This window comes from Sturnus vulgaris, chromosome 8, assembly GCF_052056855.1.
Source record: "Sturnus vulgaris isolate bStuVul1 chromosome 8, bStuVul1.hap1, whole genome shotgun sequence".
Lineage (NCBI taxonomy): Eukaryota > Metazoa > Chordata > Aves > Passeriformes > Sturnidae > Sturnus > Sturnus vulgaris.
In genome coordinates this window covers 2,085,129-2,100,818 of record NC_142250.1, presented here as the reverse complement: position 1 = coordinate 2,100,818, position 15,690 = coordinate 2,085,129, and the positions used below count along the sequence as shown (strand labels likewise).

At 59.2% G+C, this 15,690-nt stretch overlaps 2 protein-coding genes across 7 annotated transcripts in view; one reads left to right on the top strand and one right to left on the bottom strand.

Annotated features, from left to right (window-relative positions):
- The window catches only part of CDH23 (cadherin related 23), a 176,266-nt gene extending 168,687 nt beyond the window's left edge, over window positions 1–7,579 (top strand). The window contains exons 54-69 of the mRNA XM_014883277.2: window positions 368–579; window positions 1,134–1,328; window positions 1,601–1,711; window positions 1,922–2,051; window positions 2,307–2,570; window positions 2,695–2,856; window positions 2,948–3,204; window positions 3,477–3,574; window positions 3,670–3,790; window positions 3,935–4,014; window positions 4,290–4,330; window positions 4,571–4,631; window positions 5,007–5,136; window positions 5,225–5,347; window positions 5,494–5,607; window positions 6,460–7,579. Coding sequence (XP_014738763.2) covers window positions 368–579; window positions 1,134–1,328; window positions 1,601–1,711; window positions 1,922–2,051; window positions 2,307–2,570; window positions 2,695–2,856; window positions 2,948–3,204; window positions 3,477–3,574; window positions 3,670–3,790; window positions 3,935–4,014; window positions 4,290–4,330; window positions 4,571–4,631; window positions 5,007–5,136; window positions 5,225–5,347; window positions 5,494–5,607; window positions 6,460–6,786 — 2,426 coding nt within the window. The 3' untranslated portion in view covers window positions 6,787–7,579. The remainder of the gene's footprint in view (window positions 1–367; window positions 580–1,133; window positions 1,329–1,600; window positions 1,712–1,921; window positions 2,052–2,306; window positions 2,571–2,694; window positions 2,857–2,947; window positions 3,205–3,476; window positions 3,575–3,669; window positions 3,791–3,934; window positions 4,015–4,289; window positions 4,331–4,570; window positions 4,632–5,006; window positions 5,137–5,224; window positions 5,348–5,493; window positions 5,608–6,459) is intronic.
- On the bottom strand, window positions 7,580–15,554 carry LOC106857310 (prosaposin-like). Of its 6 annotated transcripts, XM_088168708.1 has the most exons (14): window positions 14,965–15,554; window positions 12,000–12,124; window positions 11,699–11,776; window positions 11,487–11,612; window positions 11,097–11,291; window positions 10,481–10,624; window positions 10,202–10,258; window positions 9,766–9,873; window positions 9,473–9,559; window positions 9,200–9,383; window positions 8,956–9,125; window positions 8,797–8,877; window positions 8,581–8,688; window positions 8,306–8,477 (listed from the first exon to the last, which is right to left on the bottom strand). In XM_088168708.1, the coding sequence occupies exons 1-14, from the start codon at window positions 15,023–15,025 to the stop codon at window positions 8,442–8,444; spliced, it is 1,560 nt and encodes a 519-aa protein (XP_088024834.1). In that variant the 5' UTR covers window positions 15,026–15,554; the 3' UTR covers window positions 8,306–8,441. The 6 variants fall into 6 exon arrangements, with proteins under 6 accessions (XP_088024830.1, XP_088024833.1, XP_088024829.1 ...); XM_088168704.1 differs by having other exon boundaries at window positions 7,580–8,688; window positions 11,487–15,554; XM_088168707.1 differs by lacking the exons at window positions 12,000–12,124; window positions 14,965–15,554 and having other exon boundaries at window positions 7,580–8,688; window positions 10,202–10,624; window positions 11,699–11,834.
- Between the last annotated feature and the right edge of the window lie 136 nt (window positions 15,555–15,690).

Sequence of the window (15,690 nt, the reverse complement as noted above, 5' to 3'; positions counted from 1 at the left end):
CCACCCCAGCAGGACTTTCTATGTACACCAGTGTGTCTTGGAGCAAATTCACTGCCTGCTTTAGGTGAAGAGCAAGGAGAGTGGGTGGATAGTGATAGTGCCTGAAATCCAGTATATCTGCACACTGAGAAATTGCAGAAATTGGGCAAAAGCTCCACTCTTCCAGCCTGGGCAGGAGTGAAATACAGACAGGGCTTTCCAGAGGGTAGGTCACAGAGACAAGGATGTGGCAATGGGCTGGGATGCTCTGAAAGCCCTGAGACCACCCACACTCCTGGCCCACTGTGCACTTCACATTTCTAGCCATAGTTTATCTGGTGCAAAGTGTCCTCCTGAGTGGGAGATGCGGGGCTTTTTCTGTCCCCAGAGGCTTTCAAGATCAATAAAGACTCCGGGCTCGTCACATCCCGGCGGCGCCTGCAGTCCTACGAGAGGTTCAACCTGACTGTGGTGGCCACGGACAAGGGCCATCCCCCTCTCTGGGGGACCACCCTGCTGCACGTCGAGGTCATCGACATCAACGACAACCGCCCCGTCTTCGTCCGCCCGCCCAACGGCACCATCCTGCACATCAAGGAGGTAAATTCCCCGGCAGGGAGCACGGTCATGGCGTGTTCAGGGTGTGTTCAGGACAGAACAGCAAAATCCAAACTCCATCCCCACTGGGCGTGCAACAGGAGCTTGGTTTAGCATTTGGCAAGGAGGTTTGGGTCATGGGGGAAAAAACAGAAACAGCCTCTCTCCATACATGCAAGGGGTGATGGGGCAGATTTGGGGAACAGAAACCTCAGCAGCACTCAGGATTAGTAAACAGTCAGTGCGTGCGGAGTGTGTTTATAAACACGGGCTGGAAATGCTGACATTTAGGATGTTTCTCCTTTCTGGGAAGCCAGGCTTGACTCAGCTGGTCCCCAGTGCATGTCTCAGCCCGTCCCCAGCCACCCAGACACTGTCTCAGCCAGTTCCCACCCACCAGGCCAGAGGGAATCACGGCCCCCTGTTGGATTTTGGGTAGTGGGAGCTTGCTGACCTCCAAACCCAAGGGATTCTGGACCAAGAGGGTCTGGAGGGGCAGGGGGAGCAGGGGGCTGGTGTGCAGTGCCCAGGCTGAAGGGCTGTGTGTGTGCAAGCAGGAGATCCCCCTGCGGTCCAACGTCTACGAGGTGTATGCCACGGACAAAGACGAGGGTCTCAACGGAGTGGTGCTCTACAACCTGCTGAAAACCGGGGCGGGGAACAAGGACTGGGAATATTTCAGCATCGACTCCGTCAGCGGGCTGATCCAGACGGCCATGAGGCTGGACCGGGAGAAGCAGGCAGTGTACAACGTGAGCCAGGCACCCCAGGGGCTGCTGGGATGTGAGGAATGTGGTGGGGATGGCATCAGCTGGCACAGCTGGTGGAGATGTCACACCTTAGGAGGAGCTGGGGGGTTATCAAGTGTCATAGCAGGATTGCATCCTAGTGGGGCGCCACCCAATTCCCTGTTAAATCCCCCCAAAATCCTCCACTATCCAGCTGTCCTCTCCGTCCCTGCCTCAATGATGTCTCCCAGCCCGTGTGGTTTTGCCCAGCACAGCCCTTTTGCCTCTCTCCCCAGCTGATCATCGTGGCCTGCGACCAGGGCCAGCCACCCTACGAGACCATGCAGCCCCTCCAGGTAGCACTGGATGACATCGATGACAACGAACCCATCTTCCTCAGGCCGCCTGTAAGGCACCAGGGTGAAGGGGGTGGGATGCAGGGGATGCAGGGATGCAGGGGATGCAGGGATGCAGGGATGGGGATGCCAGCGAGCACGTGTGATGGAGCGCGCACACCTGGGCATCACTGTGGCAGGGAGCACCGTGGGATTTGTCTGCTTTTATTTGAAGCAGCCCCAGTGCTCACAGCATTCCTTTCCCTGGGGTCTCTCTGGCAGAGGGATAGTCCCCAGTACCAGGCACTCTCTGTCCCCGAGCACTCACGGCCAGGCACCGTGGTGGGGAACGTCACCGGTGCAGTGGATGCGGACGAGGGCTCCAACGCCATCGTCTACTACTTCATAGCAGGTGGGTGTGGAGGTGGCAGCTCTGTGTCCCCCACCTGTGGGTATGGAAATGGCAGCTCTGTGTCCCCCATCCATGGGTGTGGAGGTGGCAGCTCTGTGTCCCCCACCCATGGGTGTGGAGATGGCAGCTCTGTGTCCCCCCACCCACCCCTCACCCAGGATTCCCGTCCTCTCCTTGCTGCCCCTCTGCCCTGCTTGGCATTTTGGAAGTGCCAAGCCCAAAGAGGACTGACTGGGGATGCCTTTCTGCACCCAGCTGGGAACCAGGAGAGCAACTTCCAGCTGAGCCGAGAAGGGAAGCTGAAGGTCCTGCGAGACCTGGACCGGGAGAAGGAGCCGTACCACTCCATCATTGTCAAAGCATCCAGCCAGAGGAACTGGGCTCCTCCCCGGGGCCAGCGGGCGGGAAGAGCCCAGTTCTGGGACCTCAGCGAGGACCTGACCCTTCAGGAGGTGCGGATCTTCCTGGACGACATCAATGACCAGTCCCCCCAGTTCACCAAGTCGGAGTACACGGCGGGTAAGAGGTGCCAGGGGCTGGGGGGGCACCAGGAGCCAGAGAGACTTCCAGGAAAATCCAGCAGGAAAATGGGGCAGTGAGAGCCAGCCTGGCCCCAGGTCCCTTTCCCATCTCTCCCTCAAAGGGGTCGCCACGGATGCCAAGGTGGGCTCGGAGCTGATCAAGGTGCTGGCAGTGGACGCCGATGTGGGCAATAACAGCCTGGTCCTGTACAACATCCTGGGCATCCGCTACATCAAGCAGCACTCCAATGACTCCGAGGAGGTGGCCAACATCTTCAACATCGGTGGGTGCCTTGGGCAGAGACATCCCTGTGGCCAAAGGCGTCCCCATGGCCAGGGTCACTAGCCCTGGGCCTGTGACCATCCGTTCCACAGGAACCCTCGATGGCATCCTGAGAACCTTTGACCTCTTCACGGCCTACAACCCCGGCTACTTTGTGGTGGACATCATGGCCTCCGACCTGGTGGGCCACAACGACACGGCCATCGTGGGGATTTACATCCTGAGGGATGACCAGCGGGTCAAAATCATCATCAACGAGATCCCTGACAAGGTCAGGCAGTTCGAGGAGGAGTTCATCAGCCTGCTCTCCAACATCACGGGCGCCATCGTCAACACGGATGACGTGCAGGTAACCATCCGCCGTGGAGGCTGCTTTGAGGGGTGGATAACCTTCCACGTGCTGCTTGGGAGGTCTCCTTTGAGGGAGCCCTGCCTGGATAACCACAGACATCCCTGGGCTCTGAAGGTGATGGATATGCCCCAGGTTAGGGGGAACTGAAGGGGTCCAGATTGATGCCTGAGGGTCTCTTGCCACTCAAGAGGTCTCATGCCTCAAGGAGGAGACTCATGCTCAGGAGGAGACTCCTCTCCCACACTGCAGACCTTGCTGTCTGTCCCCAGTTCCACGTTGACAAGAAAGGCCGGGTGAACTTTGCCCAGACGGAGCTGCTGATCCACGTGGTGAACAGGGAGACCAACCGCATCCTGGACGTGGAGCGGTACGCCCCCTGGCCCCCCACCCAGCCACCCAGCCTGCCTCCCTGGGGACCCTTATGGATGTGTCCAGGTGCCCAAGCAACCCTTCTCTTCCCAGGGTTATTCAGATGATAGACGAGAACAAGGAGCAGCTGAGGAATCTCTTCAGGAACTACAACGTGCTGGACGTGCAGCCGGCCATCACTGCCCGGGCACCGGACGACCTCTCGGCTCTGCAGGTGAGGGTCCAGCTGGGGCTGGAGCTGCTGCTGTCCTTCCCATGGGGACTGCTCAGTGCCTGGAGAGATGTACAGCTTCGGGCATGTGGCCACCAGTGGGTCCTGGCCGCATGCCAGAGGTTCCCCCGTGCCCCTCTCTCCTAGATGGCAATCATAGTGCTGGCCGTCCTGCTCTTCCTGGCTGCCATGCTCTTCATCCTCATGAACTGGTACTACCGGACAGTGTGAGTAACTCCCAGCCCCTGCAAATGTCCCCTGACACCAGGGGGACCAGCATGGCCTGGAAATGCCAGCAAGCAAAAGAGGGCATCAGCTTCCCAGCTCCTCTTCCCCCAAAATGCATGGTTTTAATAGCAACGGTACCTCTCCCCTCCAAGCTCCTCAGCCTGATTTAGTATTTATTATTTAATGTGTGAAGGGTTACTGCAAATCTGTGTGTCCTTCTCCTTTCCAGCATCTTCCTTATTTTCTTCCCTGACTGGCTGTGTTGCTTTTGCAGGCACAAAAGGAAGTTGAAAGCCATCGTGGCTGGCTCCACTGGTGAGCAGGGTTTGGGGTGTCCCAGCTGCATGGGGAGCACAAAGAGGGGTCACAGGGAGACATGGGGGATGTCGTGGGGTGTGTATCAGAAGTGATCCTGCCCACAGAGGTGTGATGGTGGGAGGCTTTTCTCAGCATCAGGCTCAGTTTCTCAGTGACTTTTGGGTTGCTCTTTATCCCTGAGTGTCACCCAATCTCACCAACCTGCCGCCCTGTAACTCTCATCCCTGCCTTTTGCAGGGAACAGAGGCTTCATGGACATCATGGACATGCCAAACACCAACAAGTACTCCTTTGATGGGTGAGTGCCACCTCCTGGGGTTGGAGGCTGCTCCCGACAGAGGGATGCCTGTGTTTTGGAGCCAAGAGGTGGAGACATGATGCCTCTGCTCTGCTCTGCATGGATTGTTACTGATCCTGGGACACGCGCTTGCTCTGAGAGCTTTCTAAGCTAAAAAAATGTTTATTCTTTCTTCATCTCTGCCGATCCTGGCCAGGTTTGGGGTGAGCAGAGTTAATGGGCGGGGTTTGACCCACATCTGTATCCAGAGCAGCCAAATTCATACCTGCACAGGGCAGGAGGAGGCAGTGCAACCTCAGCATCCAGGCTCTGGATGGGATCAGGGATAACGCCGCTCCTTGACCTGCCCTGATGGCTGTTCCTCCCCCCGGGCAGGGCCAACCCGGTGTGGCTGGACCCCTTCTGCAGGAACATGGAGCTGGCAGCGCAGGCAGAGCACGAGGACGACCTGCCCGAGAACCTGAGCGAGATCACCGACCTCTGGAACAGCCCTGCCCGCACCCACGTGAGACACGGCCACCACCGGGACACCGTGTCCCCGCTCCTGCCGCCATCAGCAGCAGCTCCTGAGCCGCTCTCTCCTCCTCCCGCAGGGCACCTTCGGGAGAGAGCCCTCGGCTGCCAAGCCCGAGGATGACCGCTACCTGCGGGCAGCCATCCAGGAGTACGACAACATCGCCAAGCTGGGGCAGATCATGCGGGAGGGACCCATCAAGGTGAGCGCTGAGGGCGGGCGTCCCGCACCCAGGAGCCTTCTCTTCCAGGTTCACAGCTCCGAAATCATCATGCTGGGACGAGGCTGGCCTCCCTCTGCCTGAACCATCTCCCCTGGATAACCCGCAGTCTCTCCCCCTCCACCCAGGGCACTCTCCTGAAGGTGGTGCTGGACGATTACATGCGCCTGAAAAAGCTCTTTGCCCAGCGGATGGTGCATAAGGCCACCGCCAGTCAGGGGGACCGCTCCTCGGTCTCGGAGGTAGAGGGGTGTGCGGGGGCGTGGGGAGATGCTTGCCGTGCCCTCTGGGATGCAGTGTGTCTTCCCGGCCCCACAGCCTGTGGTCACTCCCTGTGGCCGTGGTCCCTGTCACCCAGTGGTCCCCCAACTCTCTGCTTGGTCAAAACAAGCCAGGTATTGGTTTTTCACTGGTTCCCACTGCTGGTTTTTCGGGCTGCTGGTTGCCCACAGTGACTCCTCTGATCAGCACCTTCTCCCTTGGTCGTTCTGACCCCAGGGGAGGATGCTCATCTTTGCAGAATGGCCTCTGTCCATCGGCTGGCCAGAGCTCTGGGGGATCGTCTTCCCCTCCTTCTGCTTCTCTGTTTTTTTGCATCAAAAACACAGGTTTTCGAGGCAAAAAATGTGGGGATGGAGGGTGTTGTTTCAGAAGGGCTGGTATGGGGAGAAGCAATTCCTCCTGTGGTCTTCTACCCTTCATGGGGGTGCAAAAACGAGGGGCAAAGAGAGCAGAGGAGAGCAGTGAGATGGGAGATGCCTTTCAGCCCTTCTGCCCTCCATCCATCCATGCCTTTATTCCCCTCCAGCCTTCCTTCATCTTCCACCCTCATACAACCCCAAATTCCAACCTGGGCTCAAACTTGGCCACTCTGGGGGCGGCTGCAGGACACAGCACCCACCTGGCAGCCGGATCCTGAGCTGGGACATCCACTCAAGGATGGATCCAGCTGGAGTTCATCTCACACTCCGAGGGCGCTTCAGAAGAGGAGAGCCCTTCCCTCTGGCTGGACTCCAGCACTGCAGGAGTCAGGGAAGCCAGGAGCTGCCGTGATGGCCACGGTGGTGATTCCCTGCTCCGTGTCCCTCTTGCAGCTGATCCAGAAGGAGCTGGAGGACGAGGAGGAGGAGCGCAGCCCCAGCCAGGGCAGCCTGCGCTTCCGCCACAAGCAGCCGGTGGAGCTGAAAGGACCCGACGGCATCCACGTGGTGCACGGCAGCACGGGCACGCTGCTCGCCTCCGACCTCAACAGCTTGCCCGAGGACGACCAGAAGGTGCTGGGCCGCTCGCTGGAGACTCTGACCGCCGACTGCGGGGGCTACAGCGACCACAACGCCCGCACCGAGTCGGCCAAGTCCACCCCGCTGCACAAGATGCGGGAGGTGATCATGGAGAGCCCTCTGGAGATCACCGAGTTATGACGAGCGGCGCTGCTCCTCTAGGCAAGCCAGGATGAAGCACAGACCAGGGGGGCCGTGGTGGGGGCCAGGGGCACCCCGAGGCCGGTGCTTGGCCCCCTCTTCCCCCGCAGGAGTCCAGGCTACCCCGGTGCGGATCGCTCCGGCAGCCTCGGAGAGCTTGGCCCCGGGAGAGGGCTCTCAGGACCGGAATGCTTTTACTCGCCTGTCATTTATCCATGAAACCATTAAATTTTTTTTATTTTTCTTATTAAAAAGGAAAAAAAAAAAAGGTTTTTTTCTAAAAAAAAAAAAAAAAAAAAAGGAAAAGAAAAGAGAAGCTGAATGAATCTGATGAGTCGGGGGGCGGGGGGGAAGGTGCAGTGAGGATGCGGATGATGTGCTGACACAGCATCCCCGGGCACAGGCTGGGGACAAGCAGCTGTCACACCTCGACCACGAGCATGGGGATGGCCAGGGAAGCGTGGGGAGATACCGAATCCTTTTGGCATTAACGTCACCTTTCCAGTCAGGAAAGACCCAAAAAAAAATTAAAAAGAAGAAGAAAAAACCCAACCCAAAGACATTCCTCCATTTCGCTGGCTTTACCAAAACTTGTTGCGATGTCGAAAAAGAGAGAGAGTCACTGGATGTGCAGTGCTCGTGCGTGTCTTTTGTTGCCCTTTTCTTTCCCCTTCTCTCTTGCGTTTGGGGTTGTTTGTTCGGGGGTTTGTTTCCAGTCACAGTAACCTTGTGGAGAGTTTCGGGCACGGTCTGTTACGGGACTCAGAAATACACTGTCTATGGCTTTGGGTCACCTGTCTGTCGTCCTTCCTGCCCCGATCCATCAGGCTCAAACCTCTTTGGGAGTGAAAGTCTCTTCTTTGGGAGAGAAGACCCTCTTTTAACTCCCCCCTCGAGCCATCATCTTCACCAGATGCCGCACTGGGCGTTGCTGCACCTGGGATTTTGGGGGAAGCATGGAATGTCCTCCGGGTTTGCCCACACTCCCCCTGCAGCCCCCAGCACAAGGAGGAAGGACACAACCAGCCAGGCTCACGGGAGGAGTTTATTTGTGATGGGATGCTCCCATGCACGCCCAGGACCAGGCACTGCAGGCATCCCCCGGCACGGCGGGGAGGGACGAGCCAGCACCCCGCTGCCCTCGCCACCACGGCTGGGTCAGCACGGGACCCCCACAGCAGGGATGGGGGTGTGGAAGGAAATCCTTGCACCCAAACTCTTTCCTTGTATGTTCAGGTGAGGCTGGAGTGGCCAGCCAGGAGTGAGGGGCCGGCGTTTGGGCGGCAGAGCCCAGCCCAGCCCACGGGGACAGATCCGCGTTGCAGGATCTGGGTTTTACGAGTGATTCAGGGTGGGATGGAGCGGTAGAGAGGGGATTGGGGATGGAGATAGAGGTGGGAATAGAGGCTGGGGATTTCGCTGTCACCCTGAGAGACATCAAGGCTGAATCCCTAGTCCTGAAAATATTAACGAGTCCCTTAACCTGATTTGGAAATCCAAGCCCCGGGAGTGGAAGAGGAAGTGGCCGAGGCCGCTGGGGTTCCCCGGTTGGCTCCTGCCATGGCCGCCGGTGAGTGCAGGCACGTCCCGAGGGAAGGGAGCCGGGATCCCAAACCAAACGGCAGAGCAAGTCCGGCCAGCTGCGGAGATGGCTCCTAGTTCCACACGTGGCGCCGGCAGTGTGCCACAGCCTGCGGGAGGGACGGGGCAGGAACGGTGCTGGGATGCCAGGACCGCCCTGGGGAGGGATGCCAGTCCCTCCCAAGGGGAGGAGGGGACGCGAGTGACACTTACGTTGCACTCGACCGCCGTGGCCATGTTCTTGCACCAGTACTGCGGTCCCCAGGCGCAGGGCGCCGAGCCCAGGAGATCCTCCTTGCCTGAGTCACAGGCTTTGATTTTCTGCATTGCAGAGGAAGAGGGTGGGAGGGAGAAGGAGAAATCCTCCATGAGGAGCCTCTGACCACGCCAGGCTGGGACAGAGGGTGACCCAGGGACGAGCACACTTACAGTGCAGACAAAGGTGGGGTCCATCATCTGCACGAAGAGCCGCACGGCAGCCGGCTCGTACTGCAACACGAGCGCCTGGCACTGAGGGGGAGAGAGGGGTGAGCCCGGCACTGGGGGCATCAGGGGTGTCCCCAGCGGGCTGTGCCCCCCTCATCTCACCTTGCTGGTGAGTGGCATGGGCAGCATGGCACAGCCCTTCTCCAGCACCTCGCCCAGCTCCTCCAGCGTCTCGTTCTTGAGCAGCTCGTTGTCGAAGTAGGTGATGACGATCTGGCACACGTTGCAGAAGGCGCCCGCGCTCACCGCCAGCCGCTCCAGGGCCTCAGCCCCTGGAGGACACGGCCATCAGCACGCAGCAGAGGGGACACCCCGCTCCCCGTGCCCGGGCCGGGTGCCAGCTCACCGGGCTGGGTGTCCCCGCTGCGGGGGCAGCAGCGCAGCATGCTGCAGACGGCCGCGGGGTCGGTGGCCTCCAGCAGCATGATCACCACGGCTTTGCCGTAGGAGTCGACGAAGTCCTTGCACTGCCCGATGACGCGGTGGGGCAGCATGTAGCACACCTTCTCGATGTCGTTCACCAGCTGCTCCTGCCGGCACAAGGCACAGGAGGGGAGCCCCGGCTCCTCGCTGCTCCTCGCTGCCCCTCTGCCCCCTGTGCCAGCTCCATGGGGCTCACCTCTGTCACGTTGTTCTCCAGGAGGCTCTCGACTGTCTTCACGGTGAACTGGCACACGTCGCACAGAGGAGTGCTCCCCACCCTGTCCTGTGGGGACAAGGGGGTGGGATGCTTGCCGAGCCCCCCCAGAGCCACCCTGGTCCTTATTCCACCACCATCCCCCCGCGTAAGGCGTTCCCCACCTTGGATAAATGGAGGCGCTCGAGGAAATAAAACACAAAATAAGGGTCCCCCTTCACAGTGTTTGTGTTTTAAGGAGCGCAGCAGAACTGGGGAGGGGGGTCCCCACTTACCCCCAGAGTGCTCAGGACCTGCATCACCTTCTCTGTGAGCTGCGTGTGGAGGGGCAGTGCCGAGGTGGAGGCACAGAGTCCCAGCTGGCCACACATCCCCACTGGGTCCTGGAGAGAGAGAACATCCCAAATCAGGCAGGCTTTGGCCCCAGGGAGGGGAATTTCAGCGCATCAGGGCATAGCATTTCACTTACCCCCGCCTGCTACCGGTGGAGGGGCCAAAAAATGGCAAGAAAAAACGAGAACAAAATATAATTGCAGCAGTTGCAAGGCAGAGAGAAGGGGGTAAAAACCCAATATTTTGTAGGAATATTAGACAGTTTAACTAAAGTTAACTGTGAGTTTAACTAAAAGAAAAAAGGGAGCATTTGCTGATGAGGCCCCCAGCCGGCTCCCAATCAGCCCTGGCATTCCCAGGGAGCCCTCAGCCTCTTACCACATAGCGCAGGAGCTGGGCAGCCGTGTCTGTGTACTCGGCCAGGGAATGCTTGCACTGCGGGAGGGAGGGAAGCACAGCATCAGCACACACCCCTCCCCGGGCAGGCATCTGCAAAAGATGCTCCCATCGAAGAGGAGAAGGCAGCCCAAGCCTGGAAGTGTCCCAGACCAGGGTTTGGCATAGTGGAAGGGGTCCTTGCCCATGGCAGGAGGGTGGAGTGAGATTCAAGGCCCCTTCCAGCCCATCCCCTGGTGTGATTCCCTGCTGGCCCCTCACCCGCTGTGCCAGGTCGGGTGTCAGAGTCTCACAGACACGTTTGGCGTGGCCCAGCAGCTCCCAGGTGAAGGCAGTGTTGGTGCCCAGCTCCTGCTGCACGGCCGTCACCAGCTGCAGGCAGTCCCCACACACCTCTTCTGTCTCCTGCAGGGTTACAAGGGCAGGGACGCATTGGTACCCCACAAAAGAAAAAAAAAATCCCCCCCCCCATCCCCTAAACAGCATTTGCAGGGCTGGGATTTAATTTGGGGCATCACTCTGACCAGCATCTCTCTAGTTCCCTTCTGCACCCTGAAACATCCCCTCCAAATTGGTGACACCGCCAGCCCAGAAGTCACCTCAGCTCCGCAGAAATTTTAGGGGCTTTCTCTAGCTGTTGTTAAGGGGATGCTTTTAAGGGGATTGTAATCCCTGAGCAGCATTAGGATACTGGCACAGGTTGTGGCTGCACCATTCCTGGGAGTGTCCAGGGCCAGCTTGGATGGGGCTTGGAGCAACCCGGACACGTTCCCTGTCGGTGGCAGGGCTTTGGAAAGAGATGATCTGTAAGGTCCCCTCCGACCCAAACCATTCCACGATTCCGTGCCCAGCACCATCCTTGCCTGTGCCACAGTACCTGGGCCTCGCCGTGGGGCAGGTCCTGGGGGTGGAGCAGGAGGGGCACGTTGGCCATGAAGGGGGCAATGAGGTCAGCAAAGTCCTGGGTGGGGCCCGTGGTAGCTGCTGGTGGCTGCTGGTACTCGGAGGTGCCCGTGGGTCTGTCCCGGCGCTGGCACAGCTTGATGGTCCCACACACCACCTTCGGCTCTGACTGCGGGAGCAGAGGGGTGGGATGGGGGCTTGAGGCTGCATCTCCTCCATCAACCCACCCCGGGTCACTTCCCTCTCCATCCCGTCCCTCAGATGCTTTGTCCCAGGCTCCAGGAGCATCCTTTGCTCTGCAAGCCCCCAAAACATCCATCCCAAACTATGGAAAACCCCCAGCCCGGGGCTTCCCCTGCATTACCAGCACTTGCTTGCCCAGCTGCACCAGGACGAGGATGCCAGTATCCACCATCCTCTTGCACTTGACGGACCAGTCCTGGAAGGGCAGGTACTGGCATTTCTTATCCAAGAAGAGCCGCAGCTTTTCCTGGGTGACAGAGAGAGCGTTCAGGGCCTCAGTGGTGTCGGCGGGGAGGAACGCCGGCCCCGCTCCCCGTCCCTGCTGACACCCACCTCGGTGCGGTTGTCCTGCAGGATCTTGCCCACCAGGGAGACTGCCACCTGGCACAGGTGACAGGGGATCCCCTTCTGCTGCGAGAGAAGGGACACGTCGGGATGCTGTCACGGCACCCAGACCCCAATCCTCCACCCCAAGAACACCCCGGGGCACCCAGCTGACTTTTGCCATTTACTCTGCAGACGCGCTGACGCTGGGGTGGGCAGGCTGGGGTTCCCCCACCATCTCTGGGAGATTCTGGGGCAGATGGGCACGTCCCCCGCATCCCCCCGCATTCCCTGTTCCCAGCACGGTTACCCCCAGAGCCCGGTCCCACGCCGTGAGCCGGCAGAGCTCCAGAGCCCCGCACTTGGCCGCGGTCGCCACGTCGCGGCACCAGTCCTCCGGCCGCTCGCCACACTCGTGGAGGGGGCTGGCCCCGGCTGTGGGAGGGGAGGGGAGGGGAGAGGCGGCTGTCAGCCCTCAAGGCACCCCAAGACACCAAACTGACCTCTCTGTCTGCACCGCAGTGAGCTAGGAGTGATGCTCCTCACCCTCCTGCGGTGATTCCACCTCAACTCCCAAAGTCGTGGTGGGAGTGGGAGGGTGTTTCACTAATAAAATGATTTTATAAGGTCGGTTTTGCCAGGCTGCCAGCTTTTCCAACGGGATGTCACAGGGTCAGAAGCAAAGGGAATTTGGGGCGCATCCTCATCCTCTCATCACTTTCTGACACGCTGCGGAGGCGGCTGCTTATAAAAGCGGCAATAAAACTTGCAAAACGGGCAAAGCCGAGGCGCCGGCGCTCGGCCCCGCACGGCAGCCACGGACAGCCACGCCACGGCTCCCGGCAACGATTGAGCAACGCCACTTTTGGTGGGGTTCTTTTGGTGTTATTTCCTCCCCACGACAGCATTTTCTCCTGATTGTAGCTCCCCGCCCCGGCAGCGCGGGGTGGCGTGGCGCAAGAGCAGCGCTCTAATTGTCACCTTGGTGTGTCAGGACTCATTCCTGATGGAGCAAGTGCTTGTTTCCACCGGGAACTCTGCCCACCCAGGATGCGGACAAGGGCACAGCCCAAGCCCTTCGCCGCCTTGCTTCGGCCGGGAGCTGCTCCGGGAATTTGGGGCCAGGTGGGGAGCATCCAGCTTTTATCCCCCAGCCCCTGTCTGTGATTTTGCAGAGCAGGAATAAAGCCGAAGGCAGAAACTGCTCCTTCCACCCAGCCCTGCCCTTATCAGGTTTCTCCCCAAAAGCTGCTTTCCCTGCATGCCTCCAGCTCATCCATGACACTCCAGCGTGCCCAGGGCCACCCTGGAGAGTCCCCGGGGCTGGGGGAATTGTGAGGACAGGGGTCCCAAGCCCCCCACAGCTCCTGCCTGCCCCCAAAAGCGCAGCTCGGAGGGCGTTTCAGCCCCGATTTCCCCATCGGGCTGCCAGCAGCACTGGGGCAGGCGAGCCCCGGGGCAGGGCGAGTCCCCCCGGTTTCCCAGGCTTCCCACACACCTTCCCAGCCTCGCGATTCCGCGCTCGCCGCATCAGCTGAGAGGGATATATTTATGTTTTTCAGCCCCAGCATCAAGGCGAACAGGAATGGCAAGTCAGCGGAGGCATTTAGGAGCAGCACCAAAACCGAGGAGATGGGAGGCAACAACCCCACAGCTTTTTTCTGAGCTGGTCCCCCAGCATCTCTCACAGAGCTGTGCTGGAGCCCGGACCCCGTGCTGGGGTCGGGATGATCTAAAAGACACGGGTGGTTTGGTCCTGCTCACTTTCCTGGCTCGCAGAGATCCTCAGCTCAGCACTTAACTCCTCACCCTGCTCAAGCTGAAAAGTCAGGCAACCAGTGCTGGGCCAGAAAGTAATCAGGACTAATCATAACACCCAAGAGCTGAGAGCAGGGGGAGCTTCCCCAGGTGGAAACCACTGCCACGGGGCAAGCAACCGGGGCAACTGGTGTCCCGTGAGCTCTCCTACACGTTTCAAAGCCGTGCTGAAGCCACCTCATGCTGCCAGGCACGCAATGATGCAAATGTTGGCAATTTTTGGCGACGCTCCAATGCCACTACGGTCTCAGGCCAGCCACAACTTCCAGACCGGGGGGATGGGGTGGGCTTTGCTCAGGGGGGGATCCCTGAGAGCAGAGCTCCGGCAGGGCTGTGCTGGCATTCCTTGGAGCCTCGGAGCTGCCTGGCCGAGCCGGCCGAGCCTGGCGAGCCGGTTGTGATGTAAAGCCCGGGGGTGGCAGCGTGGGCCCCAGCGCCCCAATTCCCGGCCTGGCGCACGCCCCTGTTACAGCAAGAACCATAAATGTTCTCTTCTTCCCAGCTCCCAAACCCTTCTCCAAGGCTTGCAGGGTCCCAGGGCAGGTGTCACCCCGGGGATGGAGCACAGGTGACCTTTCCTGCTCTGCCTGTTCCTGGCTGGAGCACCCGGACACGTTCCACCCTCCCTGGGTCACGCACCCACAAATGCTGCACCACAAAATTTTAGGCACATCGGGTCAGGGGAGTCCAATGGACCAAGCCTGGGGTAACTGGGGTGCAAGGAGGGCTCTTCACTCTAAAACATCAGGGGTTTGCTTGCAGCAGCAGGCCTCCACTTATTCCAGGGAAGATTTCCCCAGGAAGCAGCGATTTACCCTCAAGCAAGGACCCGAGGTTAGAAGCAGGCTTTTCCCAGCTTCTTTCCCGGGAATGACTAAGGGATGGCAGCAGAGGTTTGCCTGCAGGAGGATTTGCTCACAGACGCCCAAGTGCCCTTACTGAAAGGGCTCCTGAGGTGAGTGGAACATTTCACCCCATCACCTGTCCCAGAGCTCAGCAAGCCACAGCAGAGGCAGCTTCCTGCCTCCTGCAGCTCCTGGGAGGATCCTCAGGAGAAGGGCAGCTTCAAATGGCAGCATGGTCACTCTCTTGTGACAACCAAGTGGCTCCCCCCAGCTCGCACAATGGCAGCCAGGCCCCAGTGCCAAGGGCAGCAGAGAGAGCAGCTCCTCTCCCCCACTGCTGCAGAGAGATCCTGGCTTCCCTCCTTCCGTGCCCCAGCTGGGAATCCCAGAGAAGGGAGGGAACAAACCCCTTTTGTGGGCACAAGTTCCAACTCTCACCTCCAGGTGGGTGACACAGACAGCAGTGTCACCTTCCCCAGCTCTCCTCTGCCCAACTCCAACACCAGAGGAAGTACGTTATGGAGCTTAGACACCAAAGCTGGGAATAGTTTTGGGATTCAGCAGGGTTTTCTGGGCTCTCCACGTCCTACCTACCCCCAGGCCTGGCCTTACCTTGGTAGGAGCCCAGGCACACAGAAATGATCAGCACCAAGCCACTCCATTTGCTCTCCATGCCGTTCCTAAGAGTCCTCAGTGGCTGGTTCCTCTCCTATGCTGCTCCCAGACTGAGGAATCTTGGATGGGCTGGGAGAAGCAGTGAGAATCCACACCTACGCAGGGCAATTACCACACCCCTCACTTTATGCCTTGATTATAAAATCATCACCAGGGAGGGAGGGACCAGAGGCAGGCAGGTATTCCCAGGAGGTCAGGAACAGCCCAGAACCTGCTGCTCAACGCTCACCTGGCTGCAGAGGGTGGGCACAGACAGGGAAAACTGTCCTGGAGCAAGGTGACAACACCGAGTTCCCTGCCTTTAAATGACATTTCTGAGATTTATTTGGAATCAAGCAAGGAATGAGGACACAGGGGAAGCCACACTAAATGCGAGTCAGCAGGGAAGGCCGGTATCAAGGAGTCCCTCTGGGGATTGCAACACGAGGCTGTTGCCTCACACCAGGCGTTGTGTTTGTCCAGGGAAGAGAGCAGCAGCAATCCCAGGCAAGCCTCTTCCACCTGCAACCCTGCTCAGCAGAACAAAGGCTTGATGGGACACGCAGCTTAATGGCAACCTGAATCCATTCAGGCTCAGATTCCCAGTGACACCTTGGGATGTGTCTTCTCCTGGCCCTGCAACCAAGGGGAACCTCAGCAAGAACTTTTGCCAGTGAGAAAAAT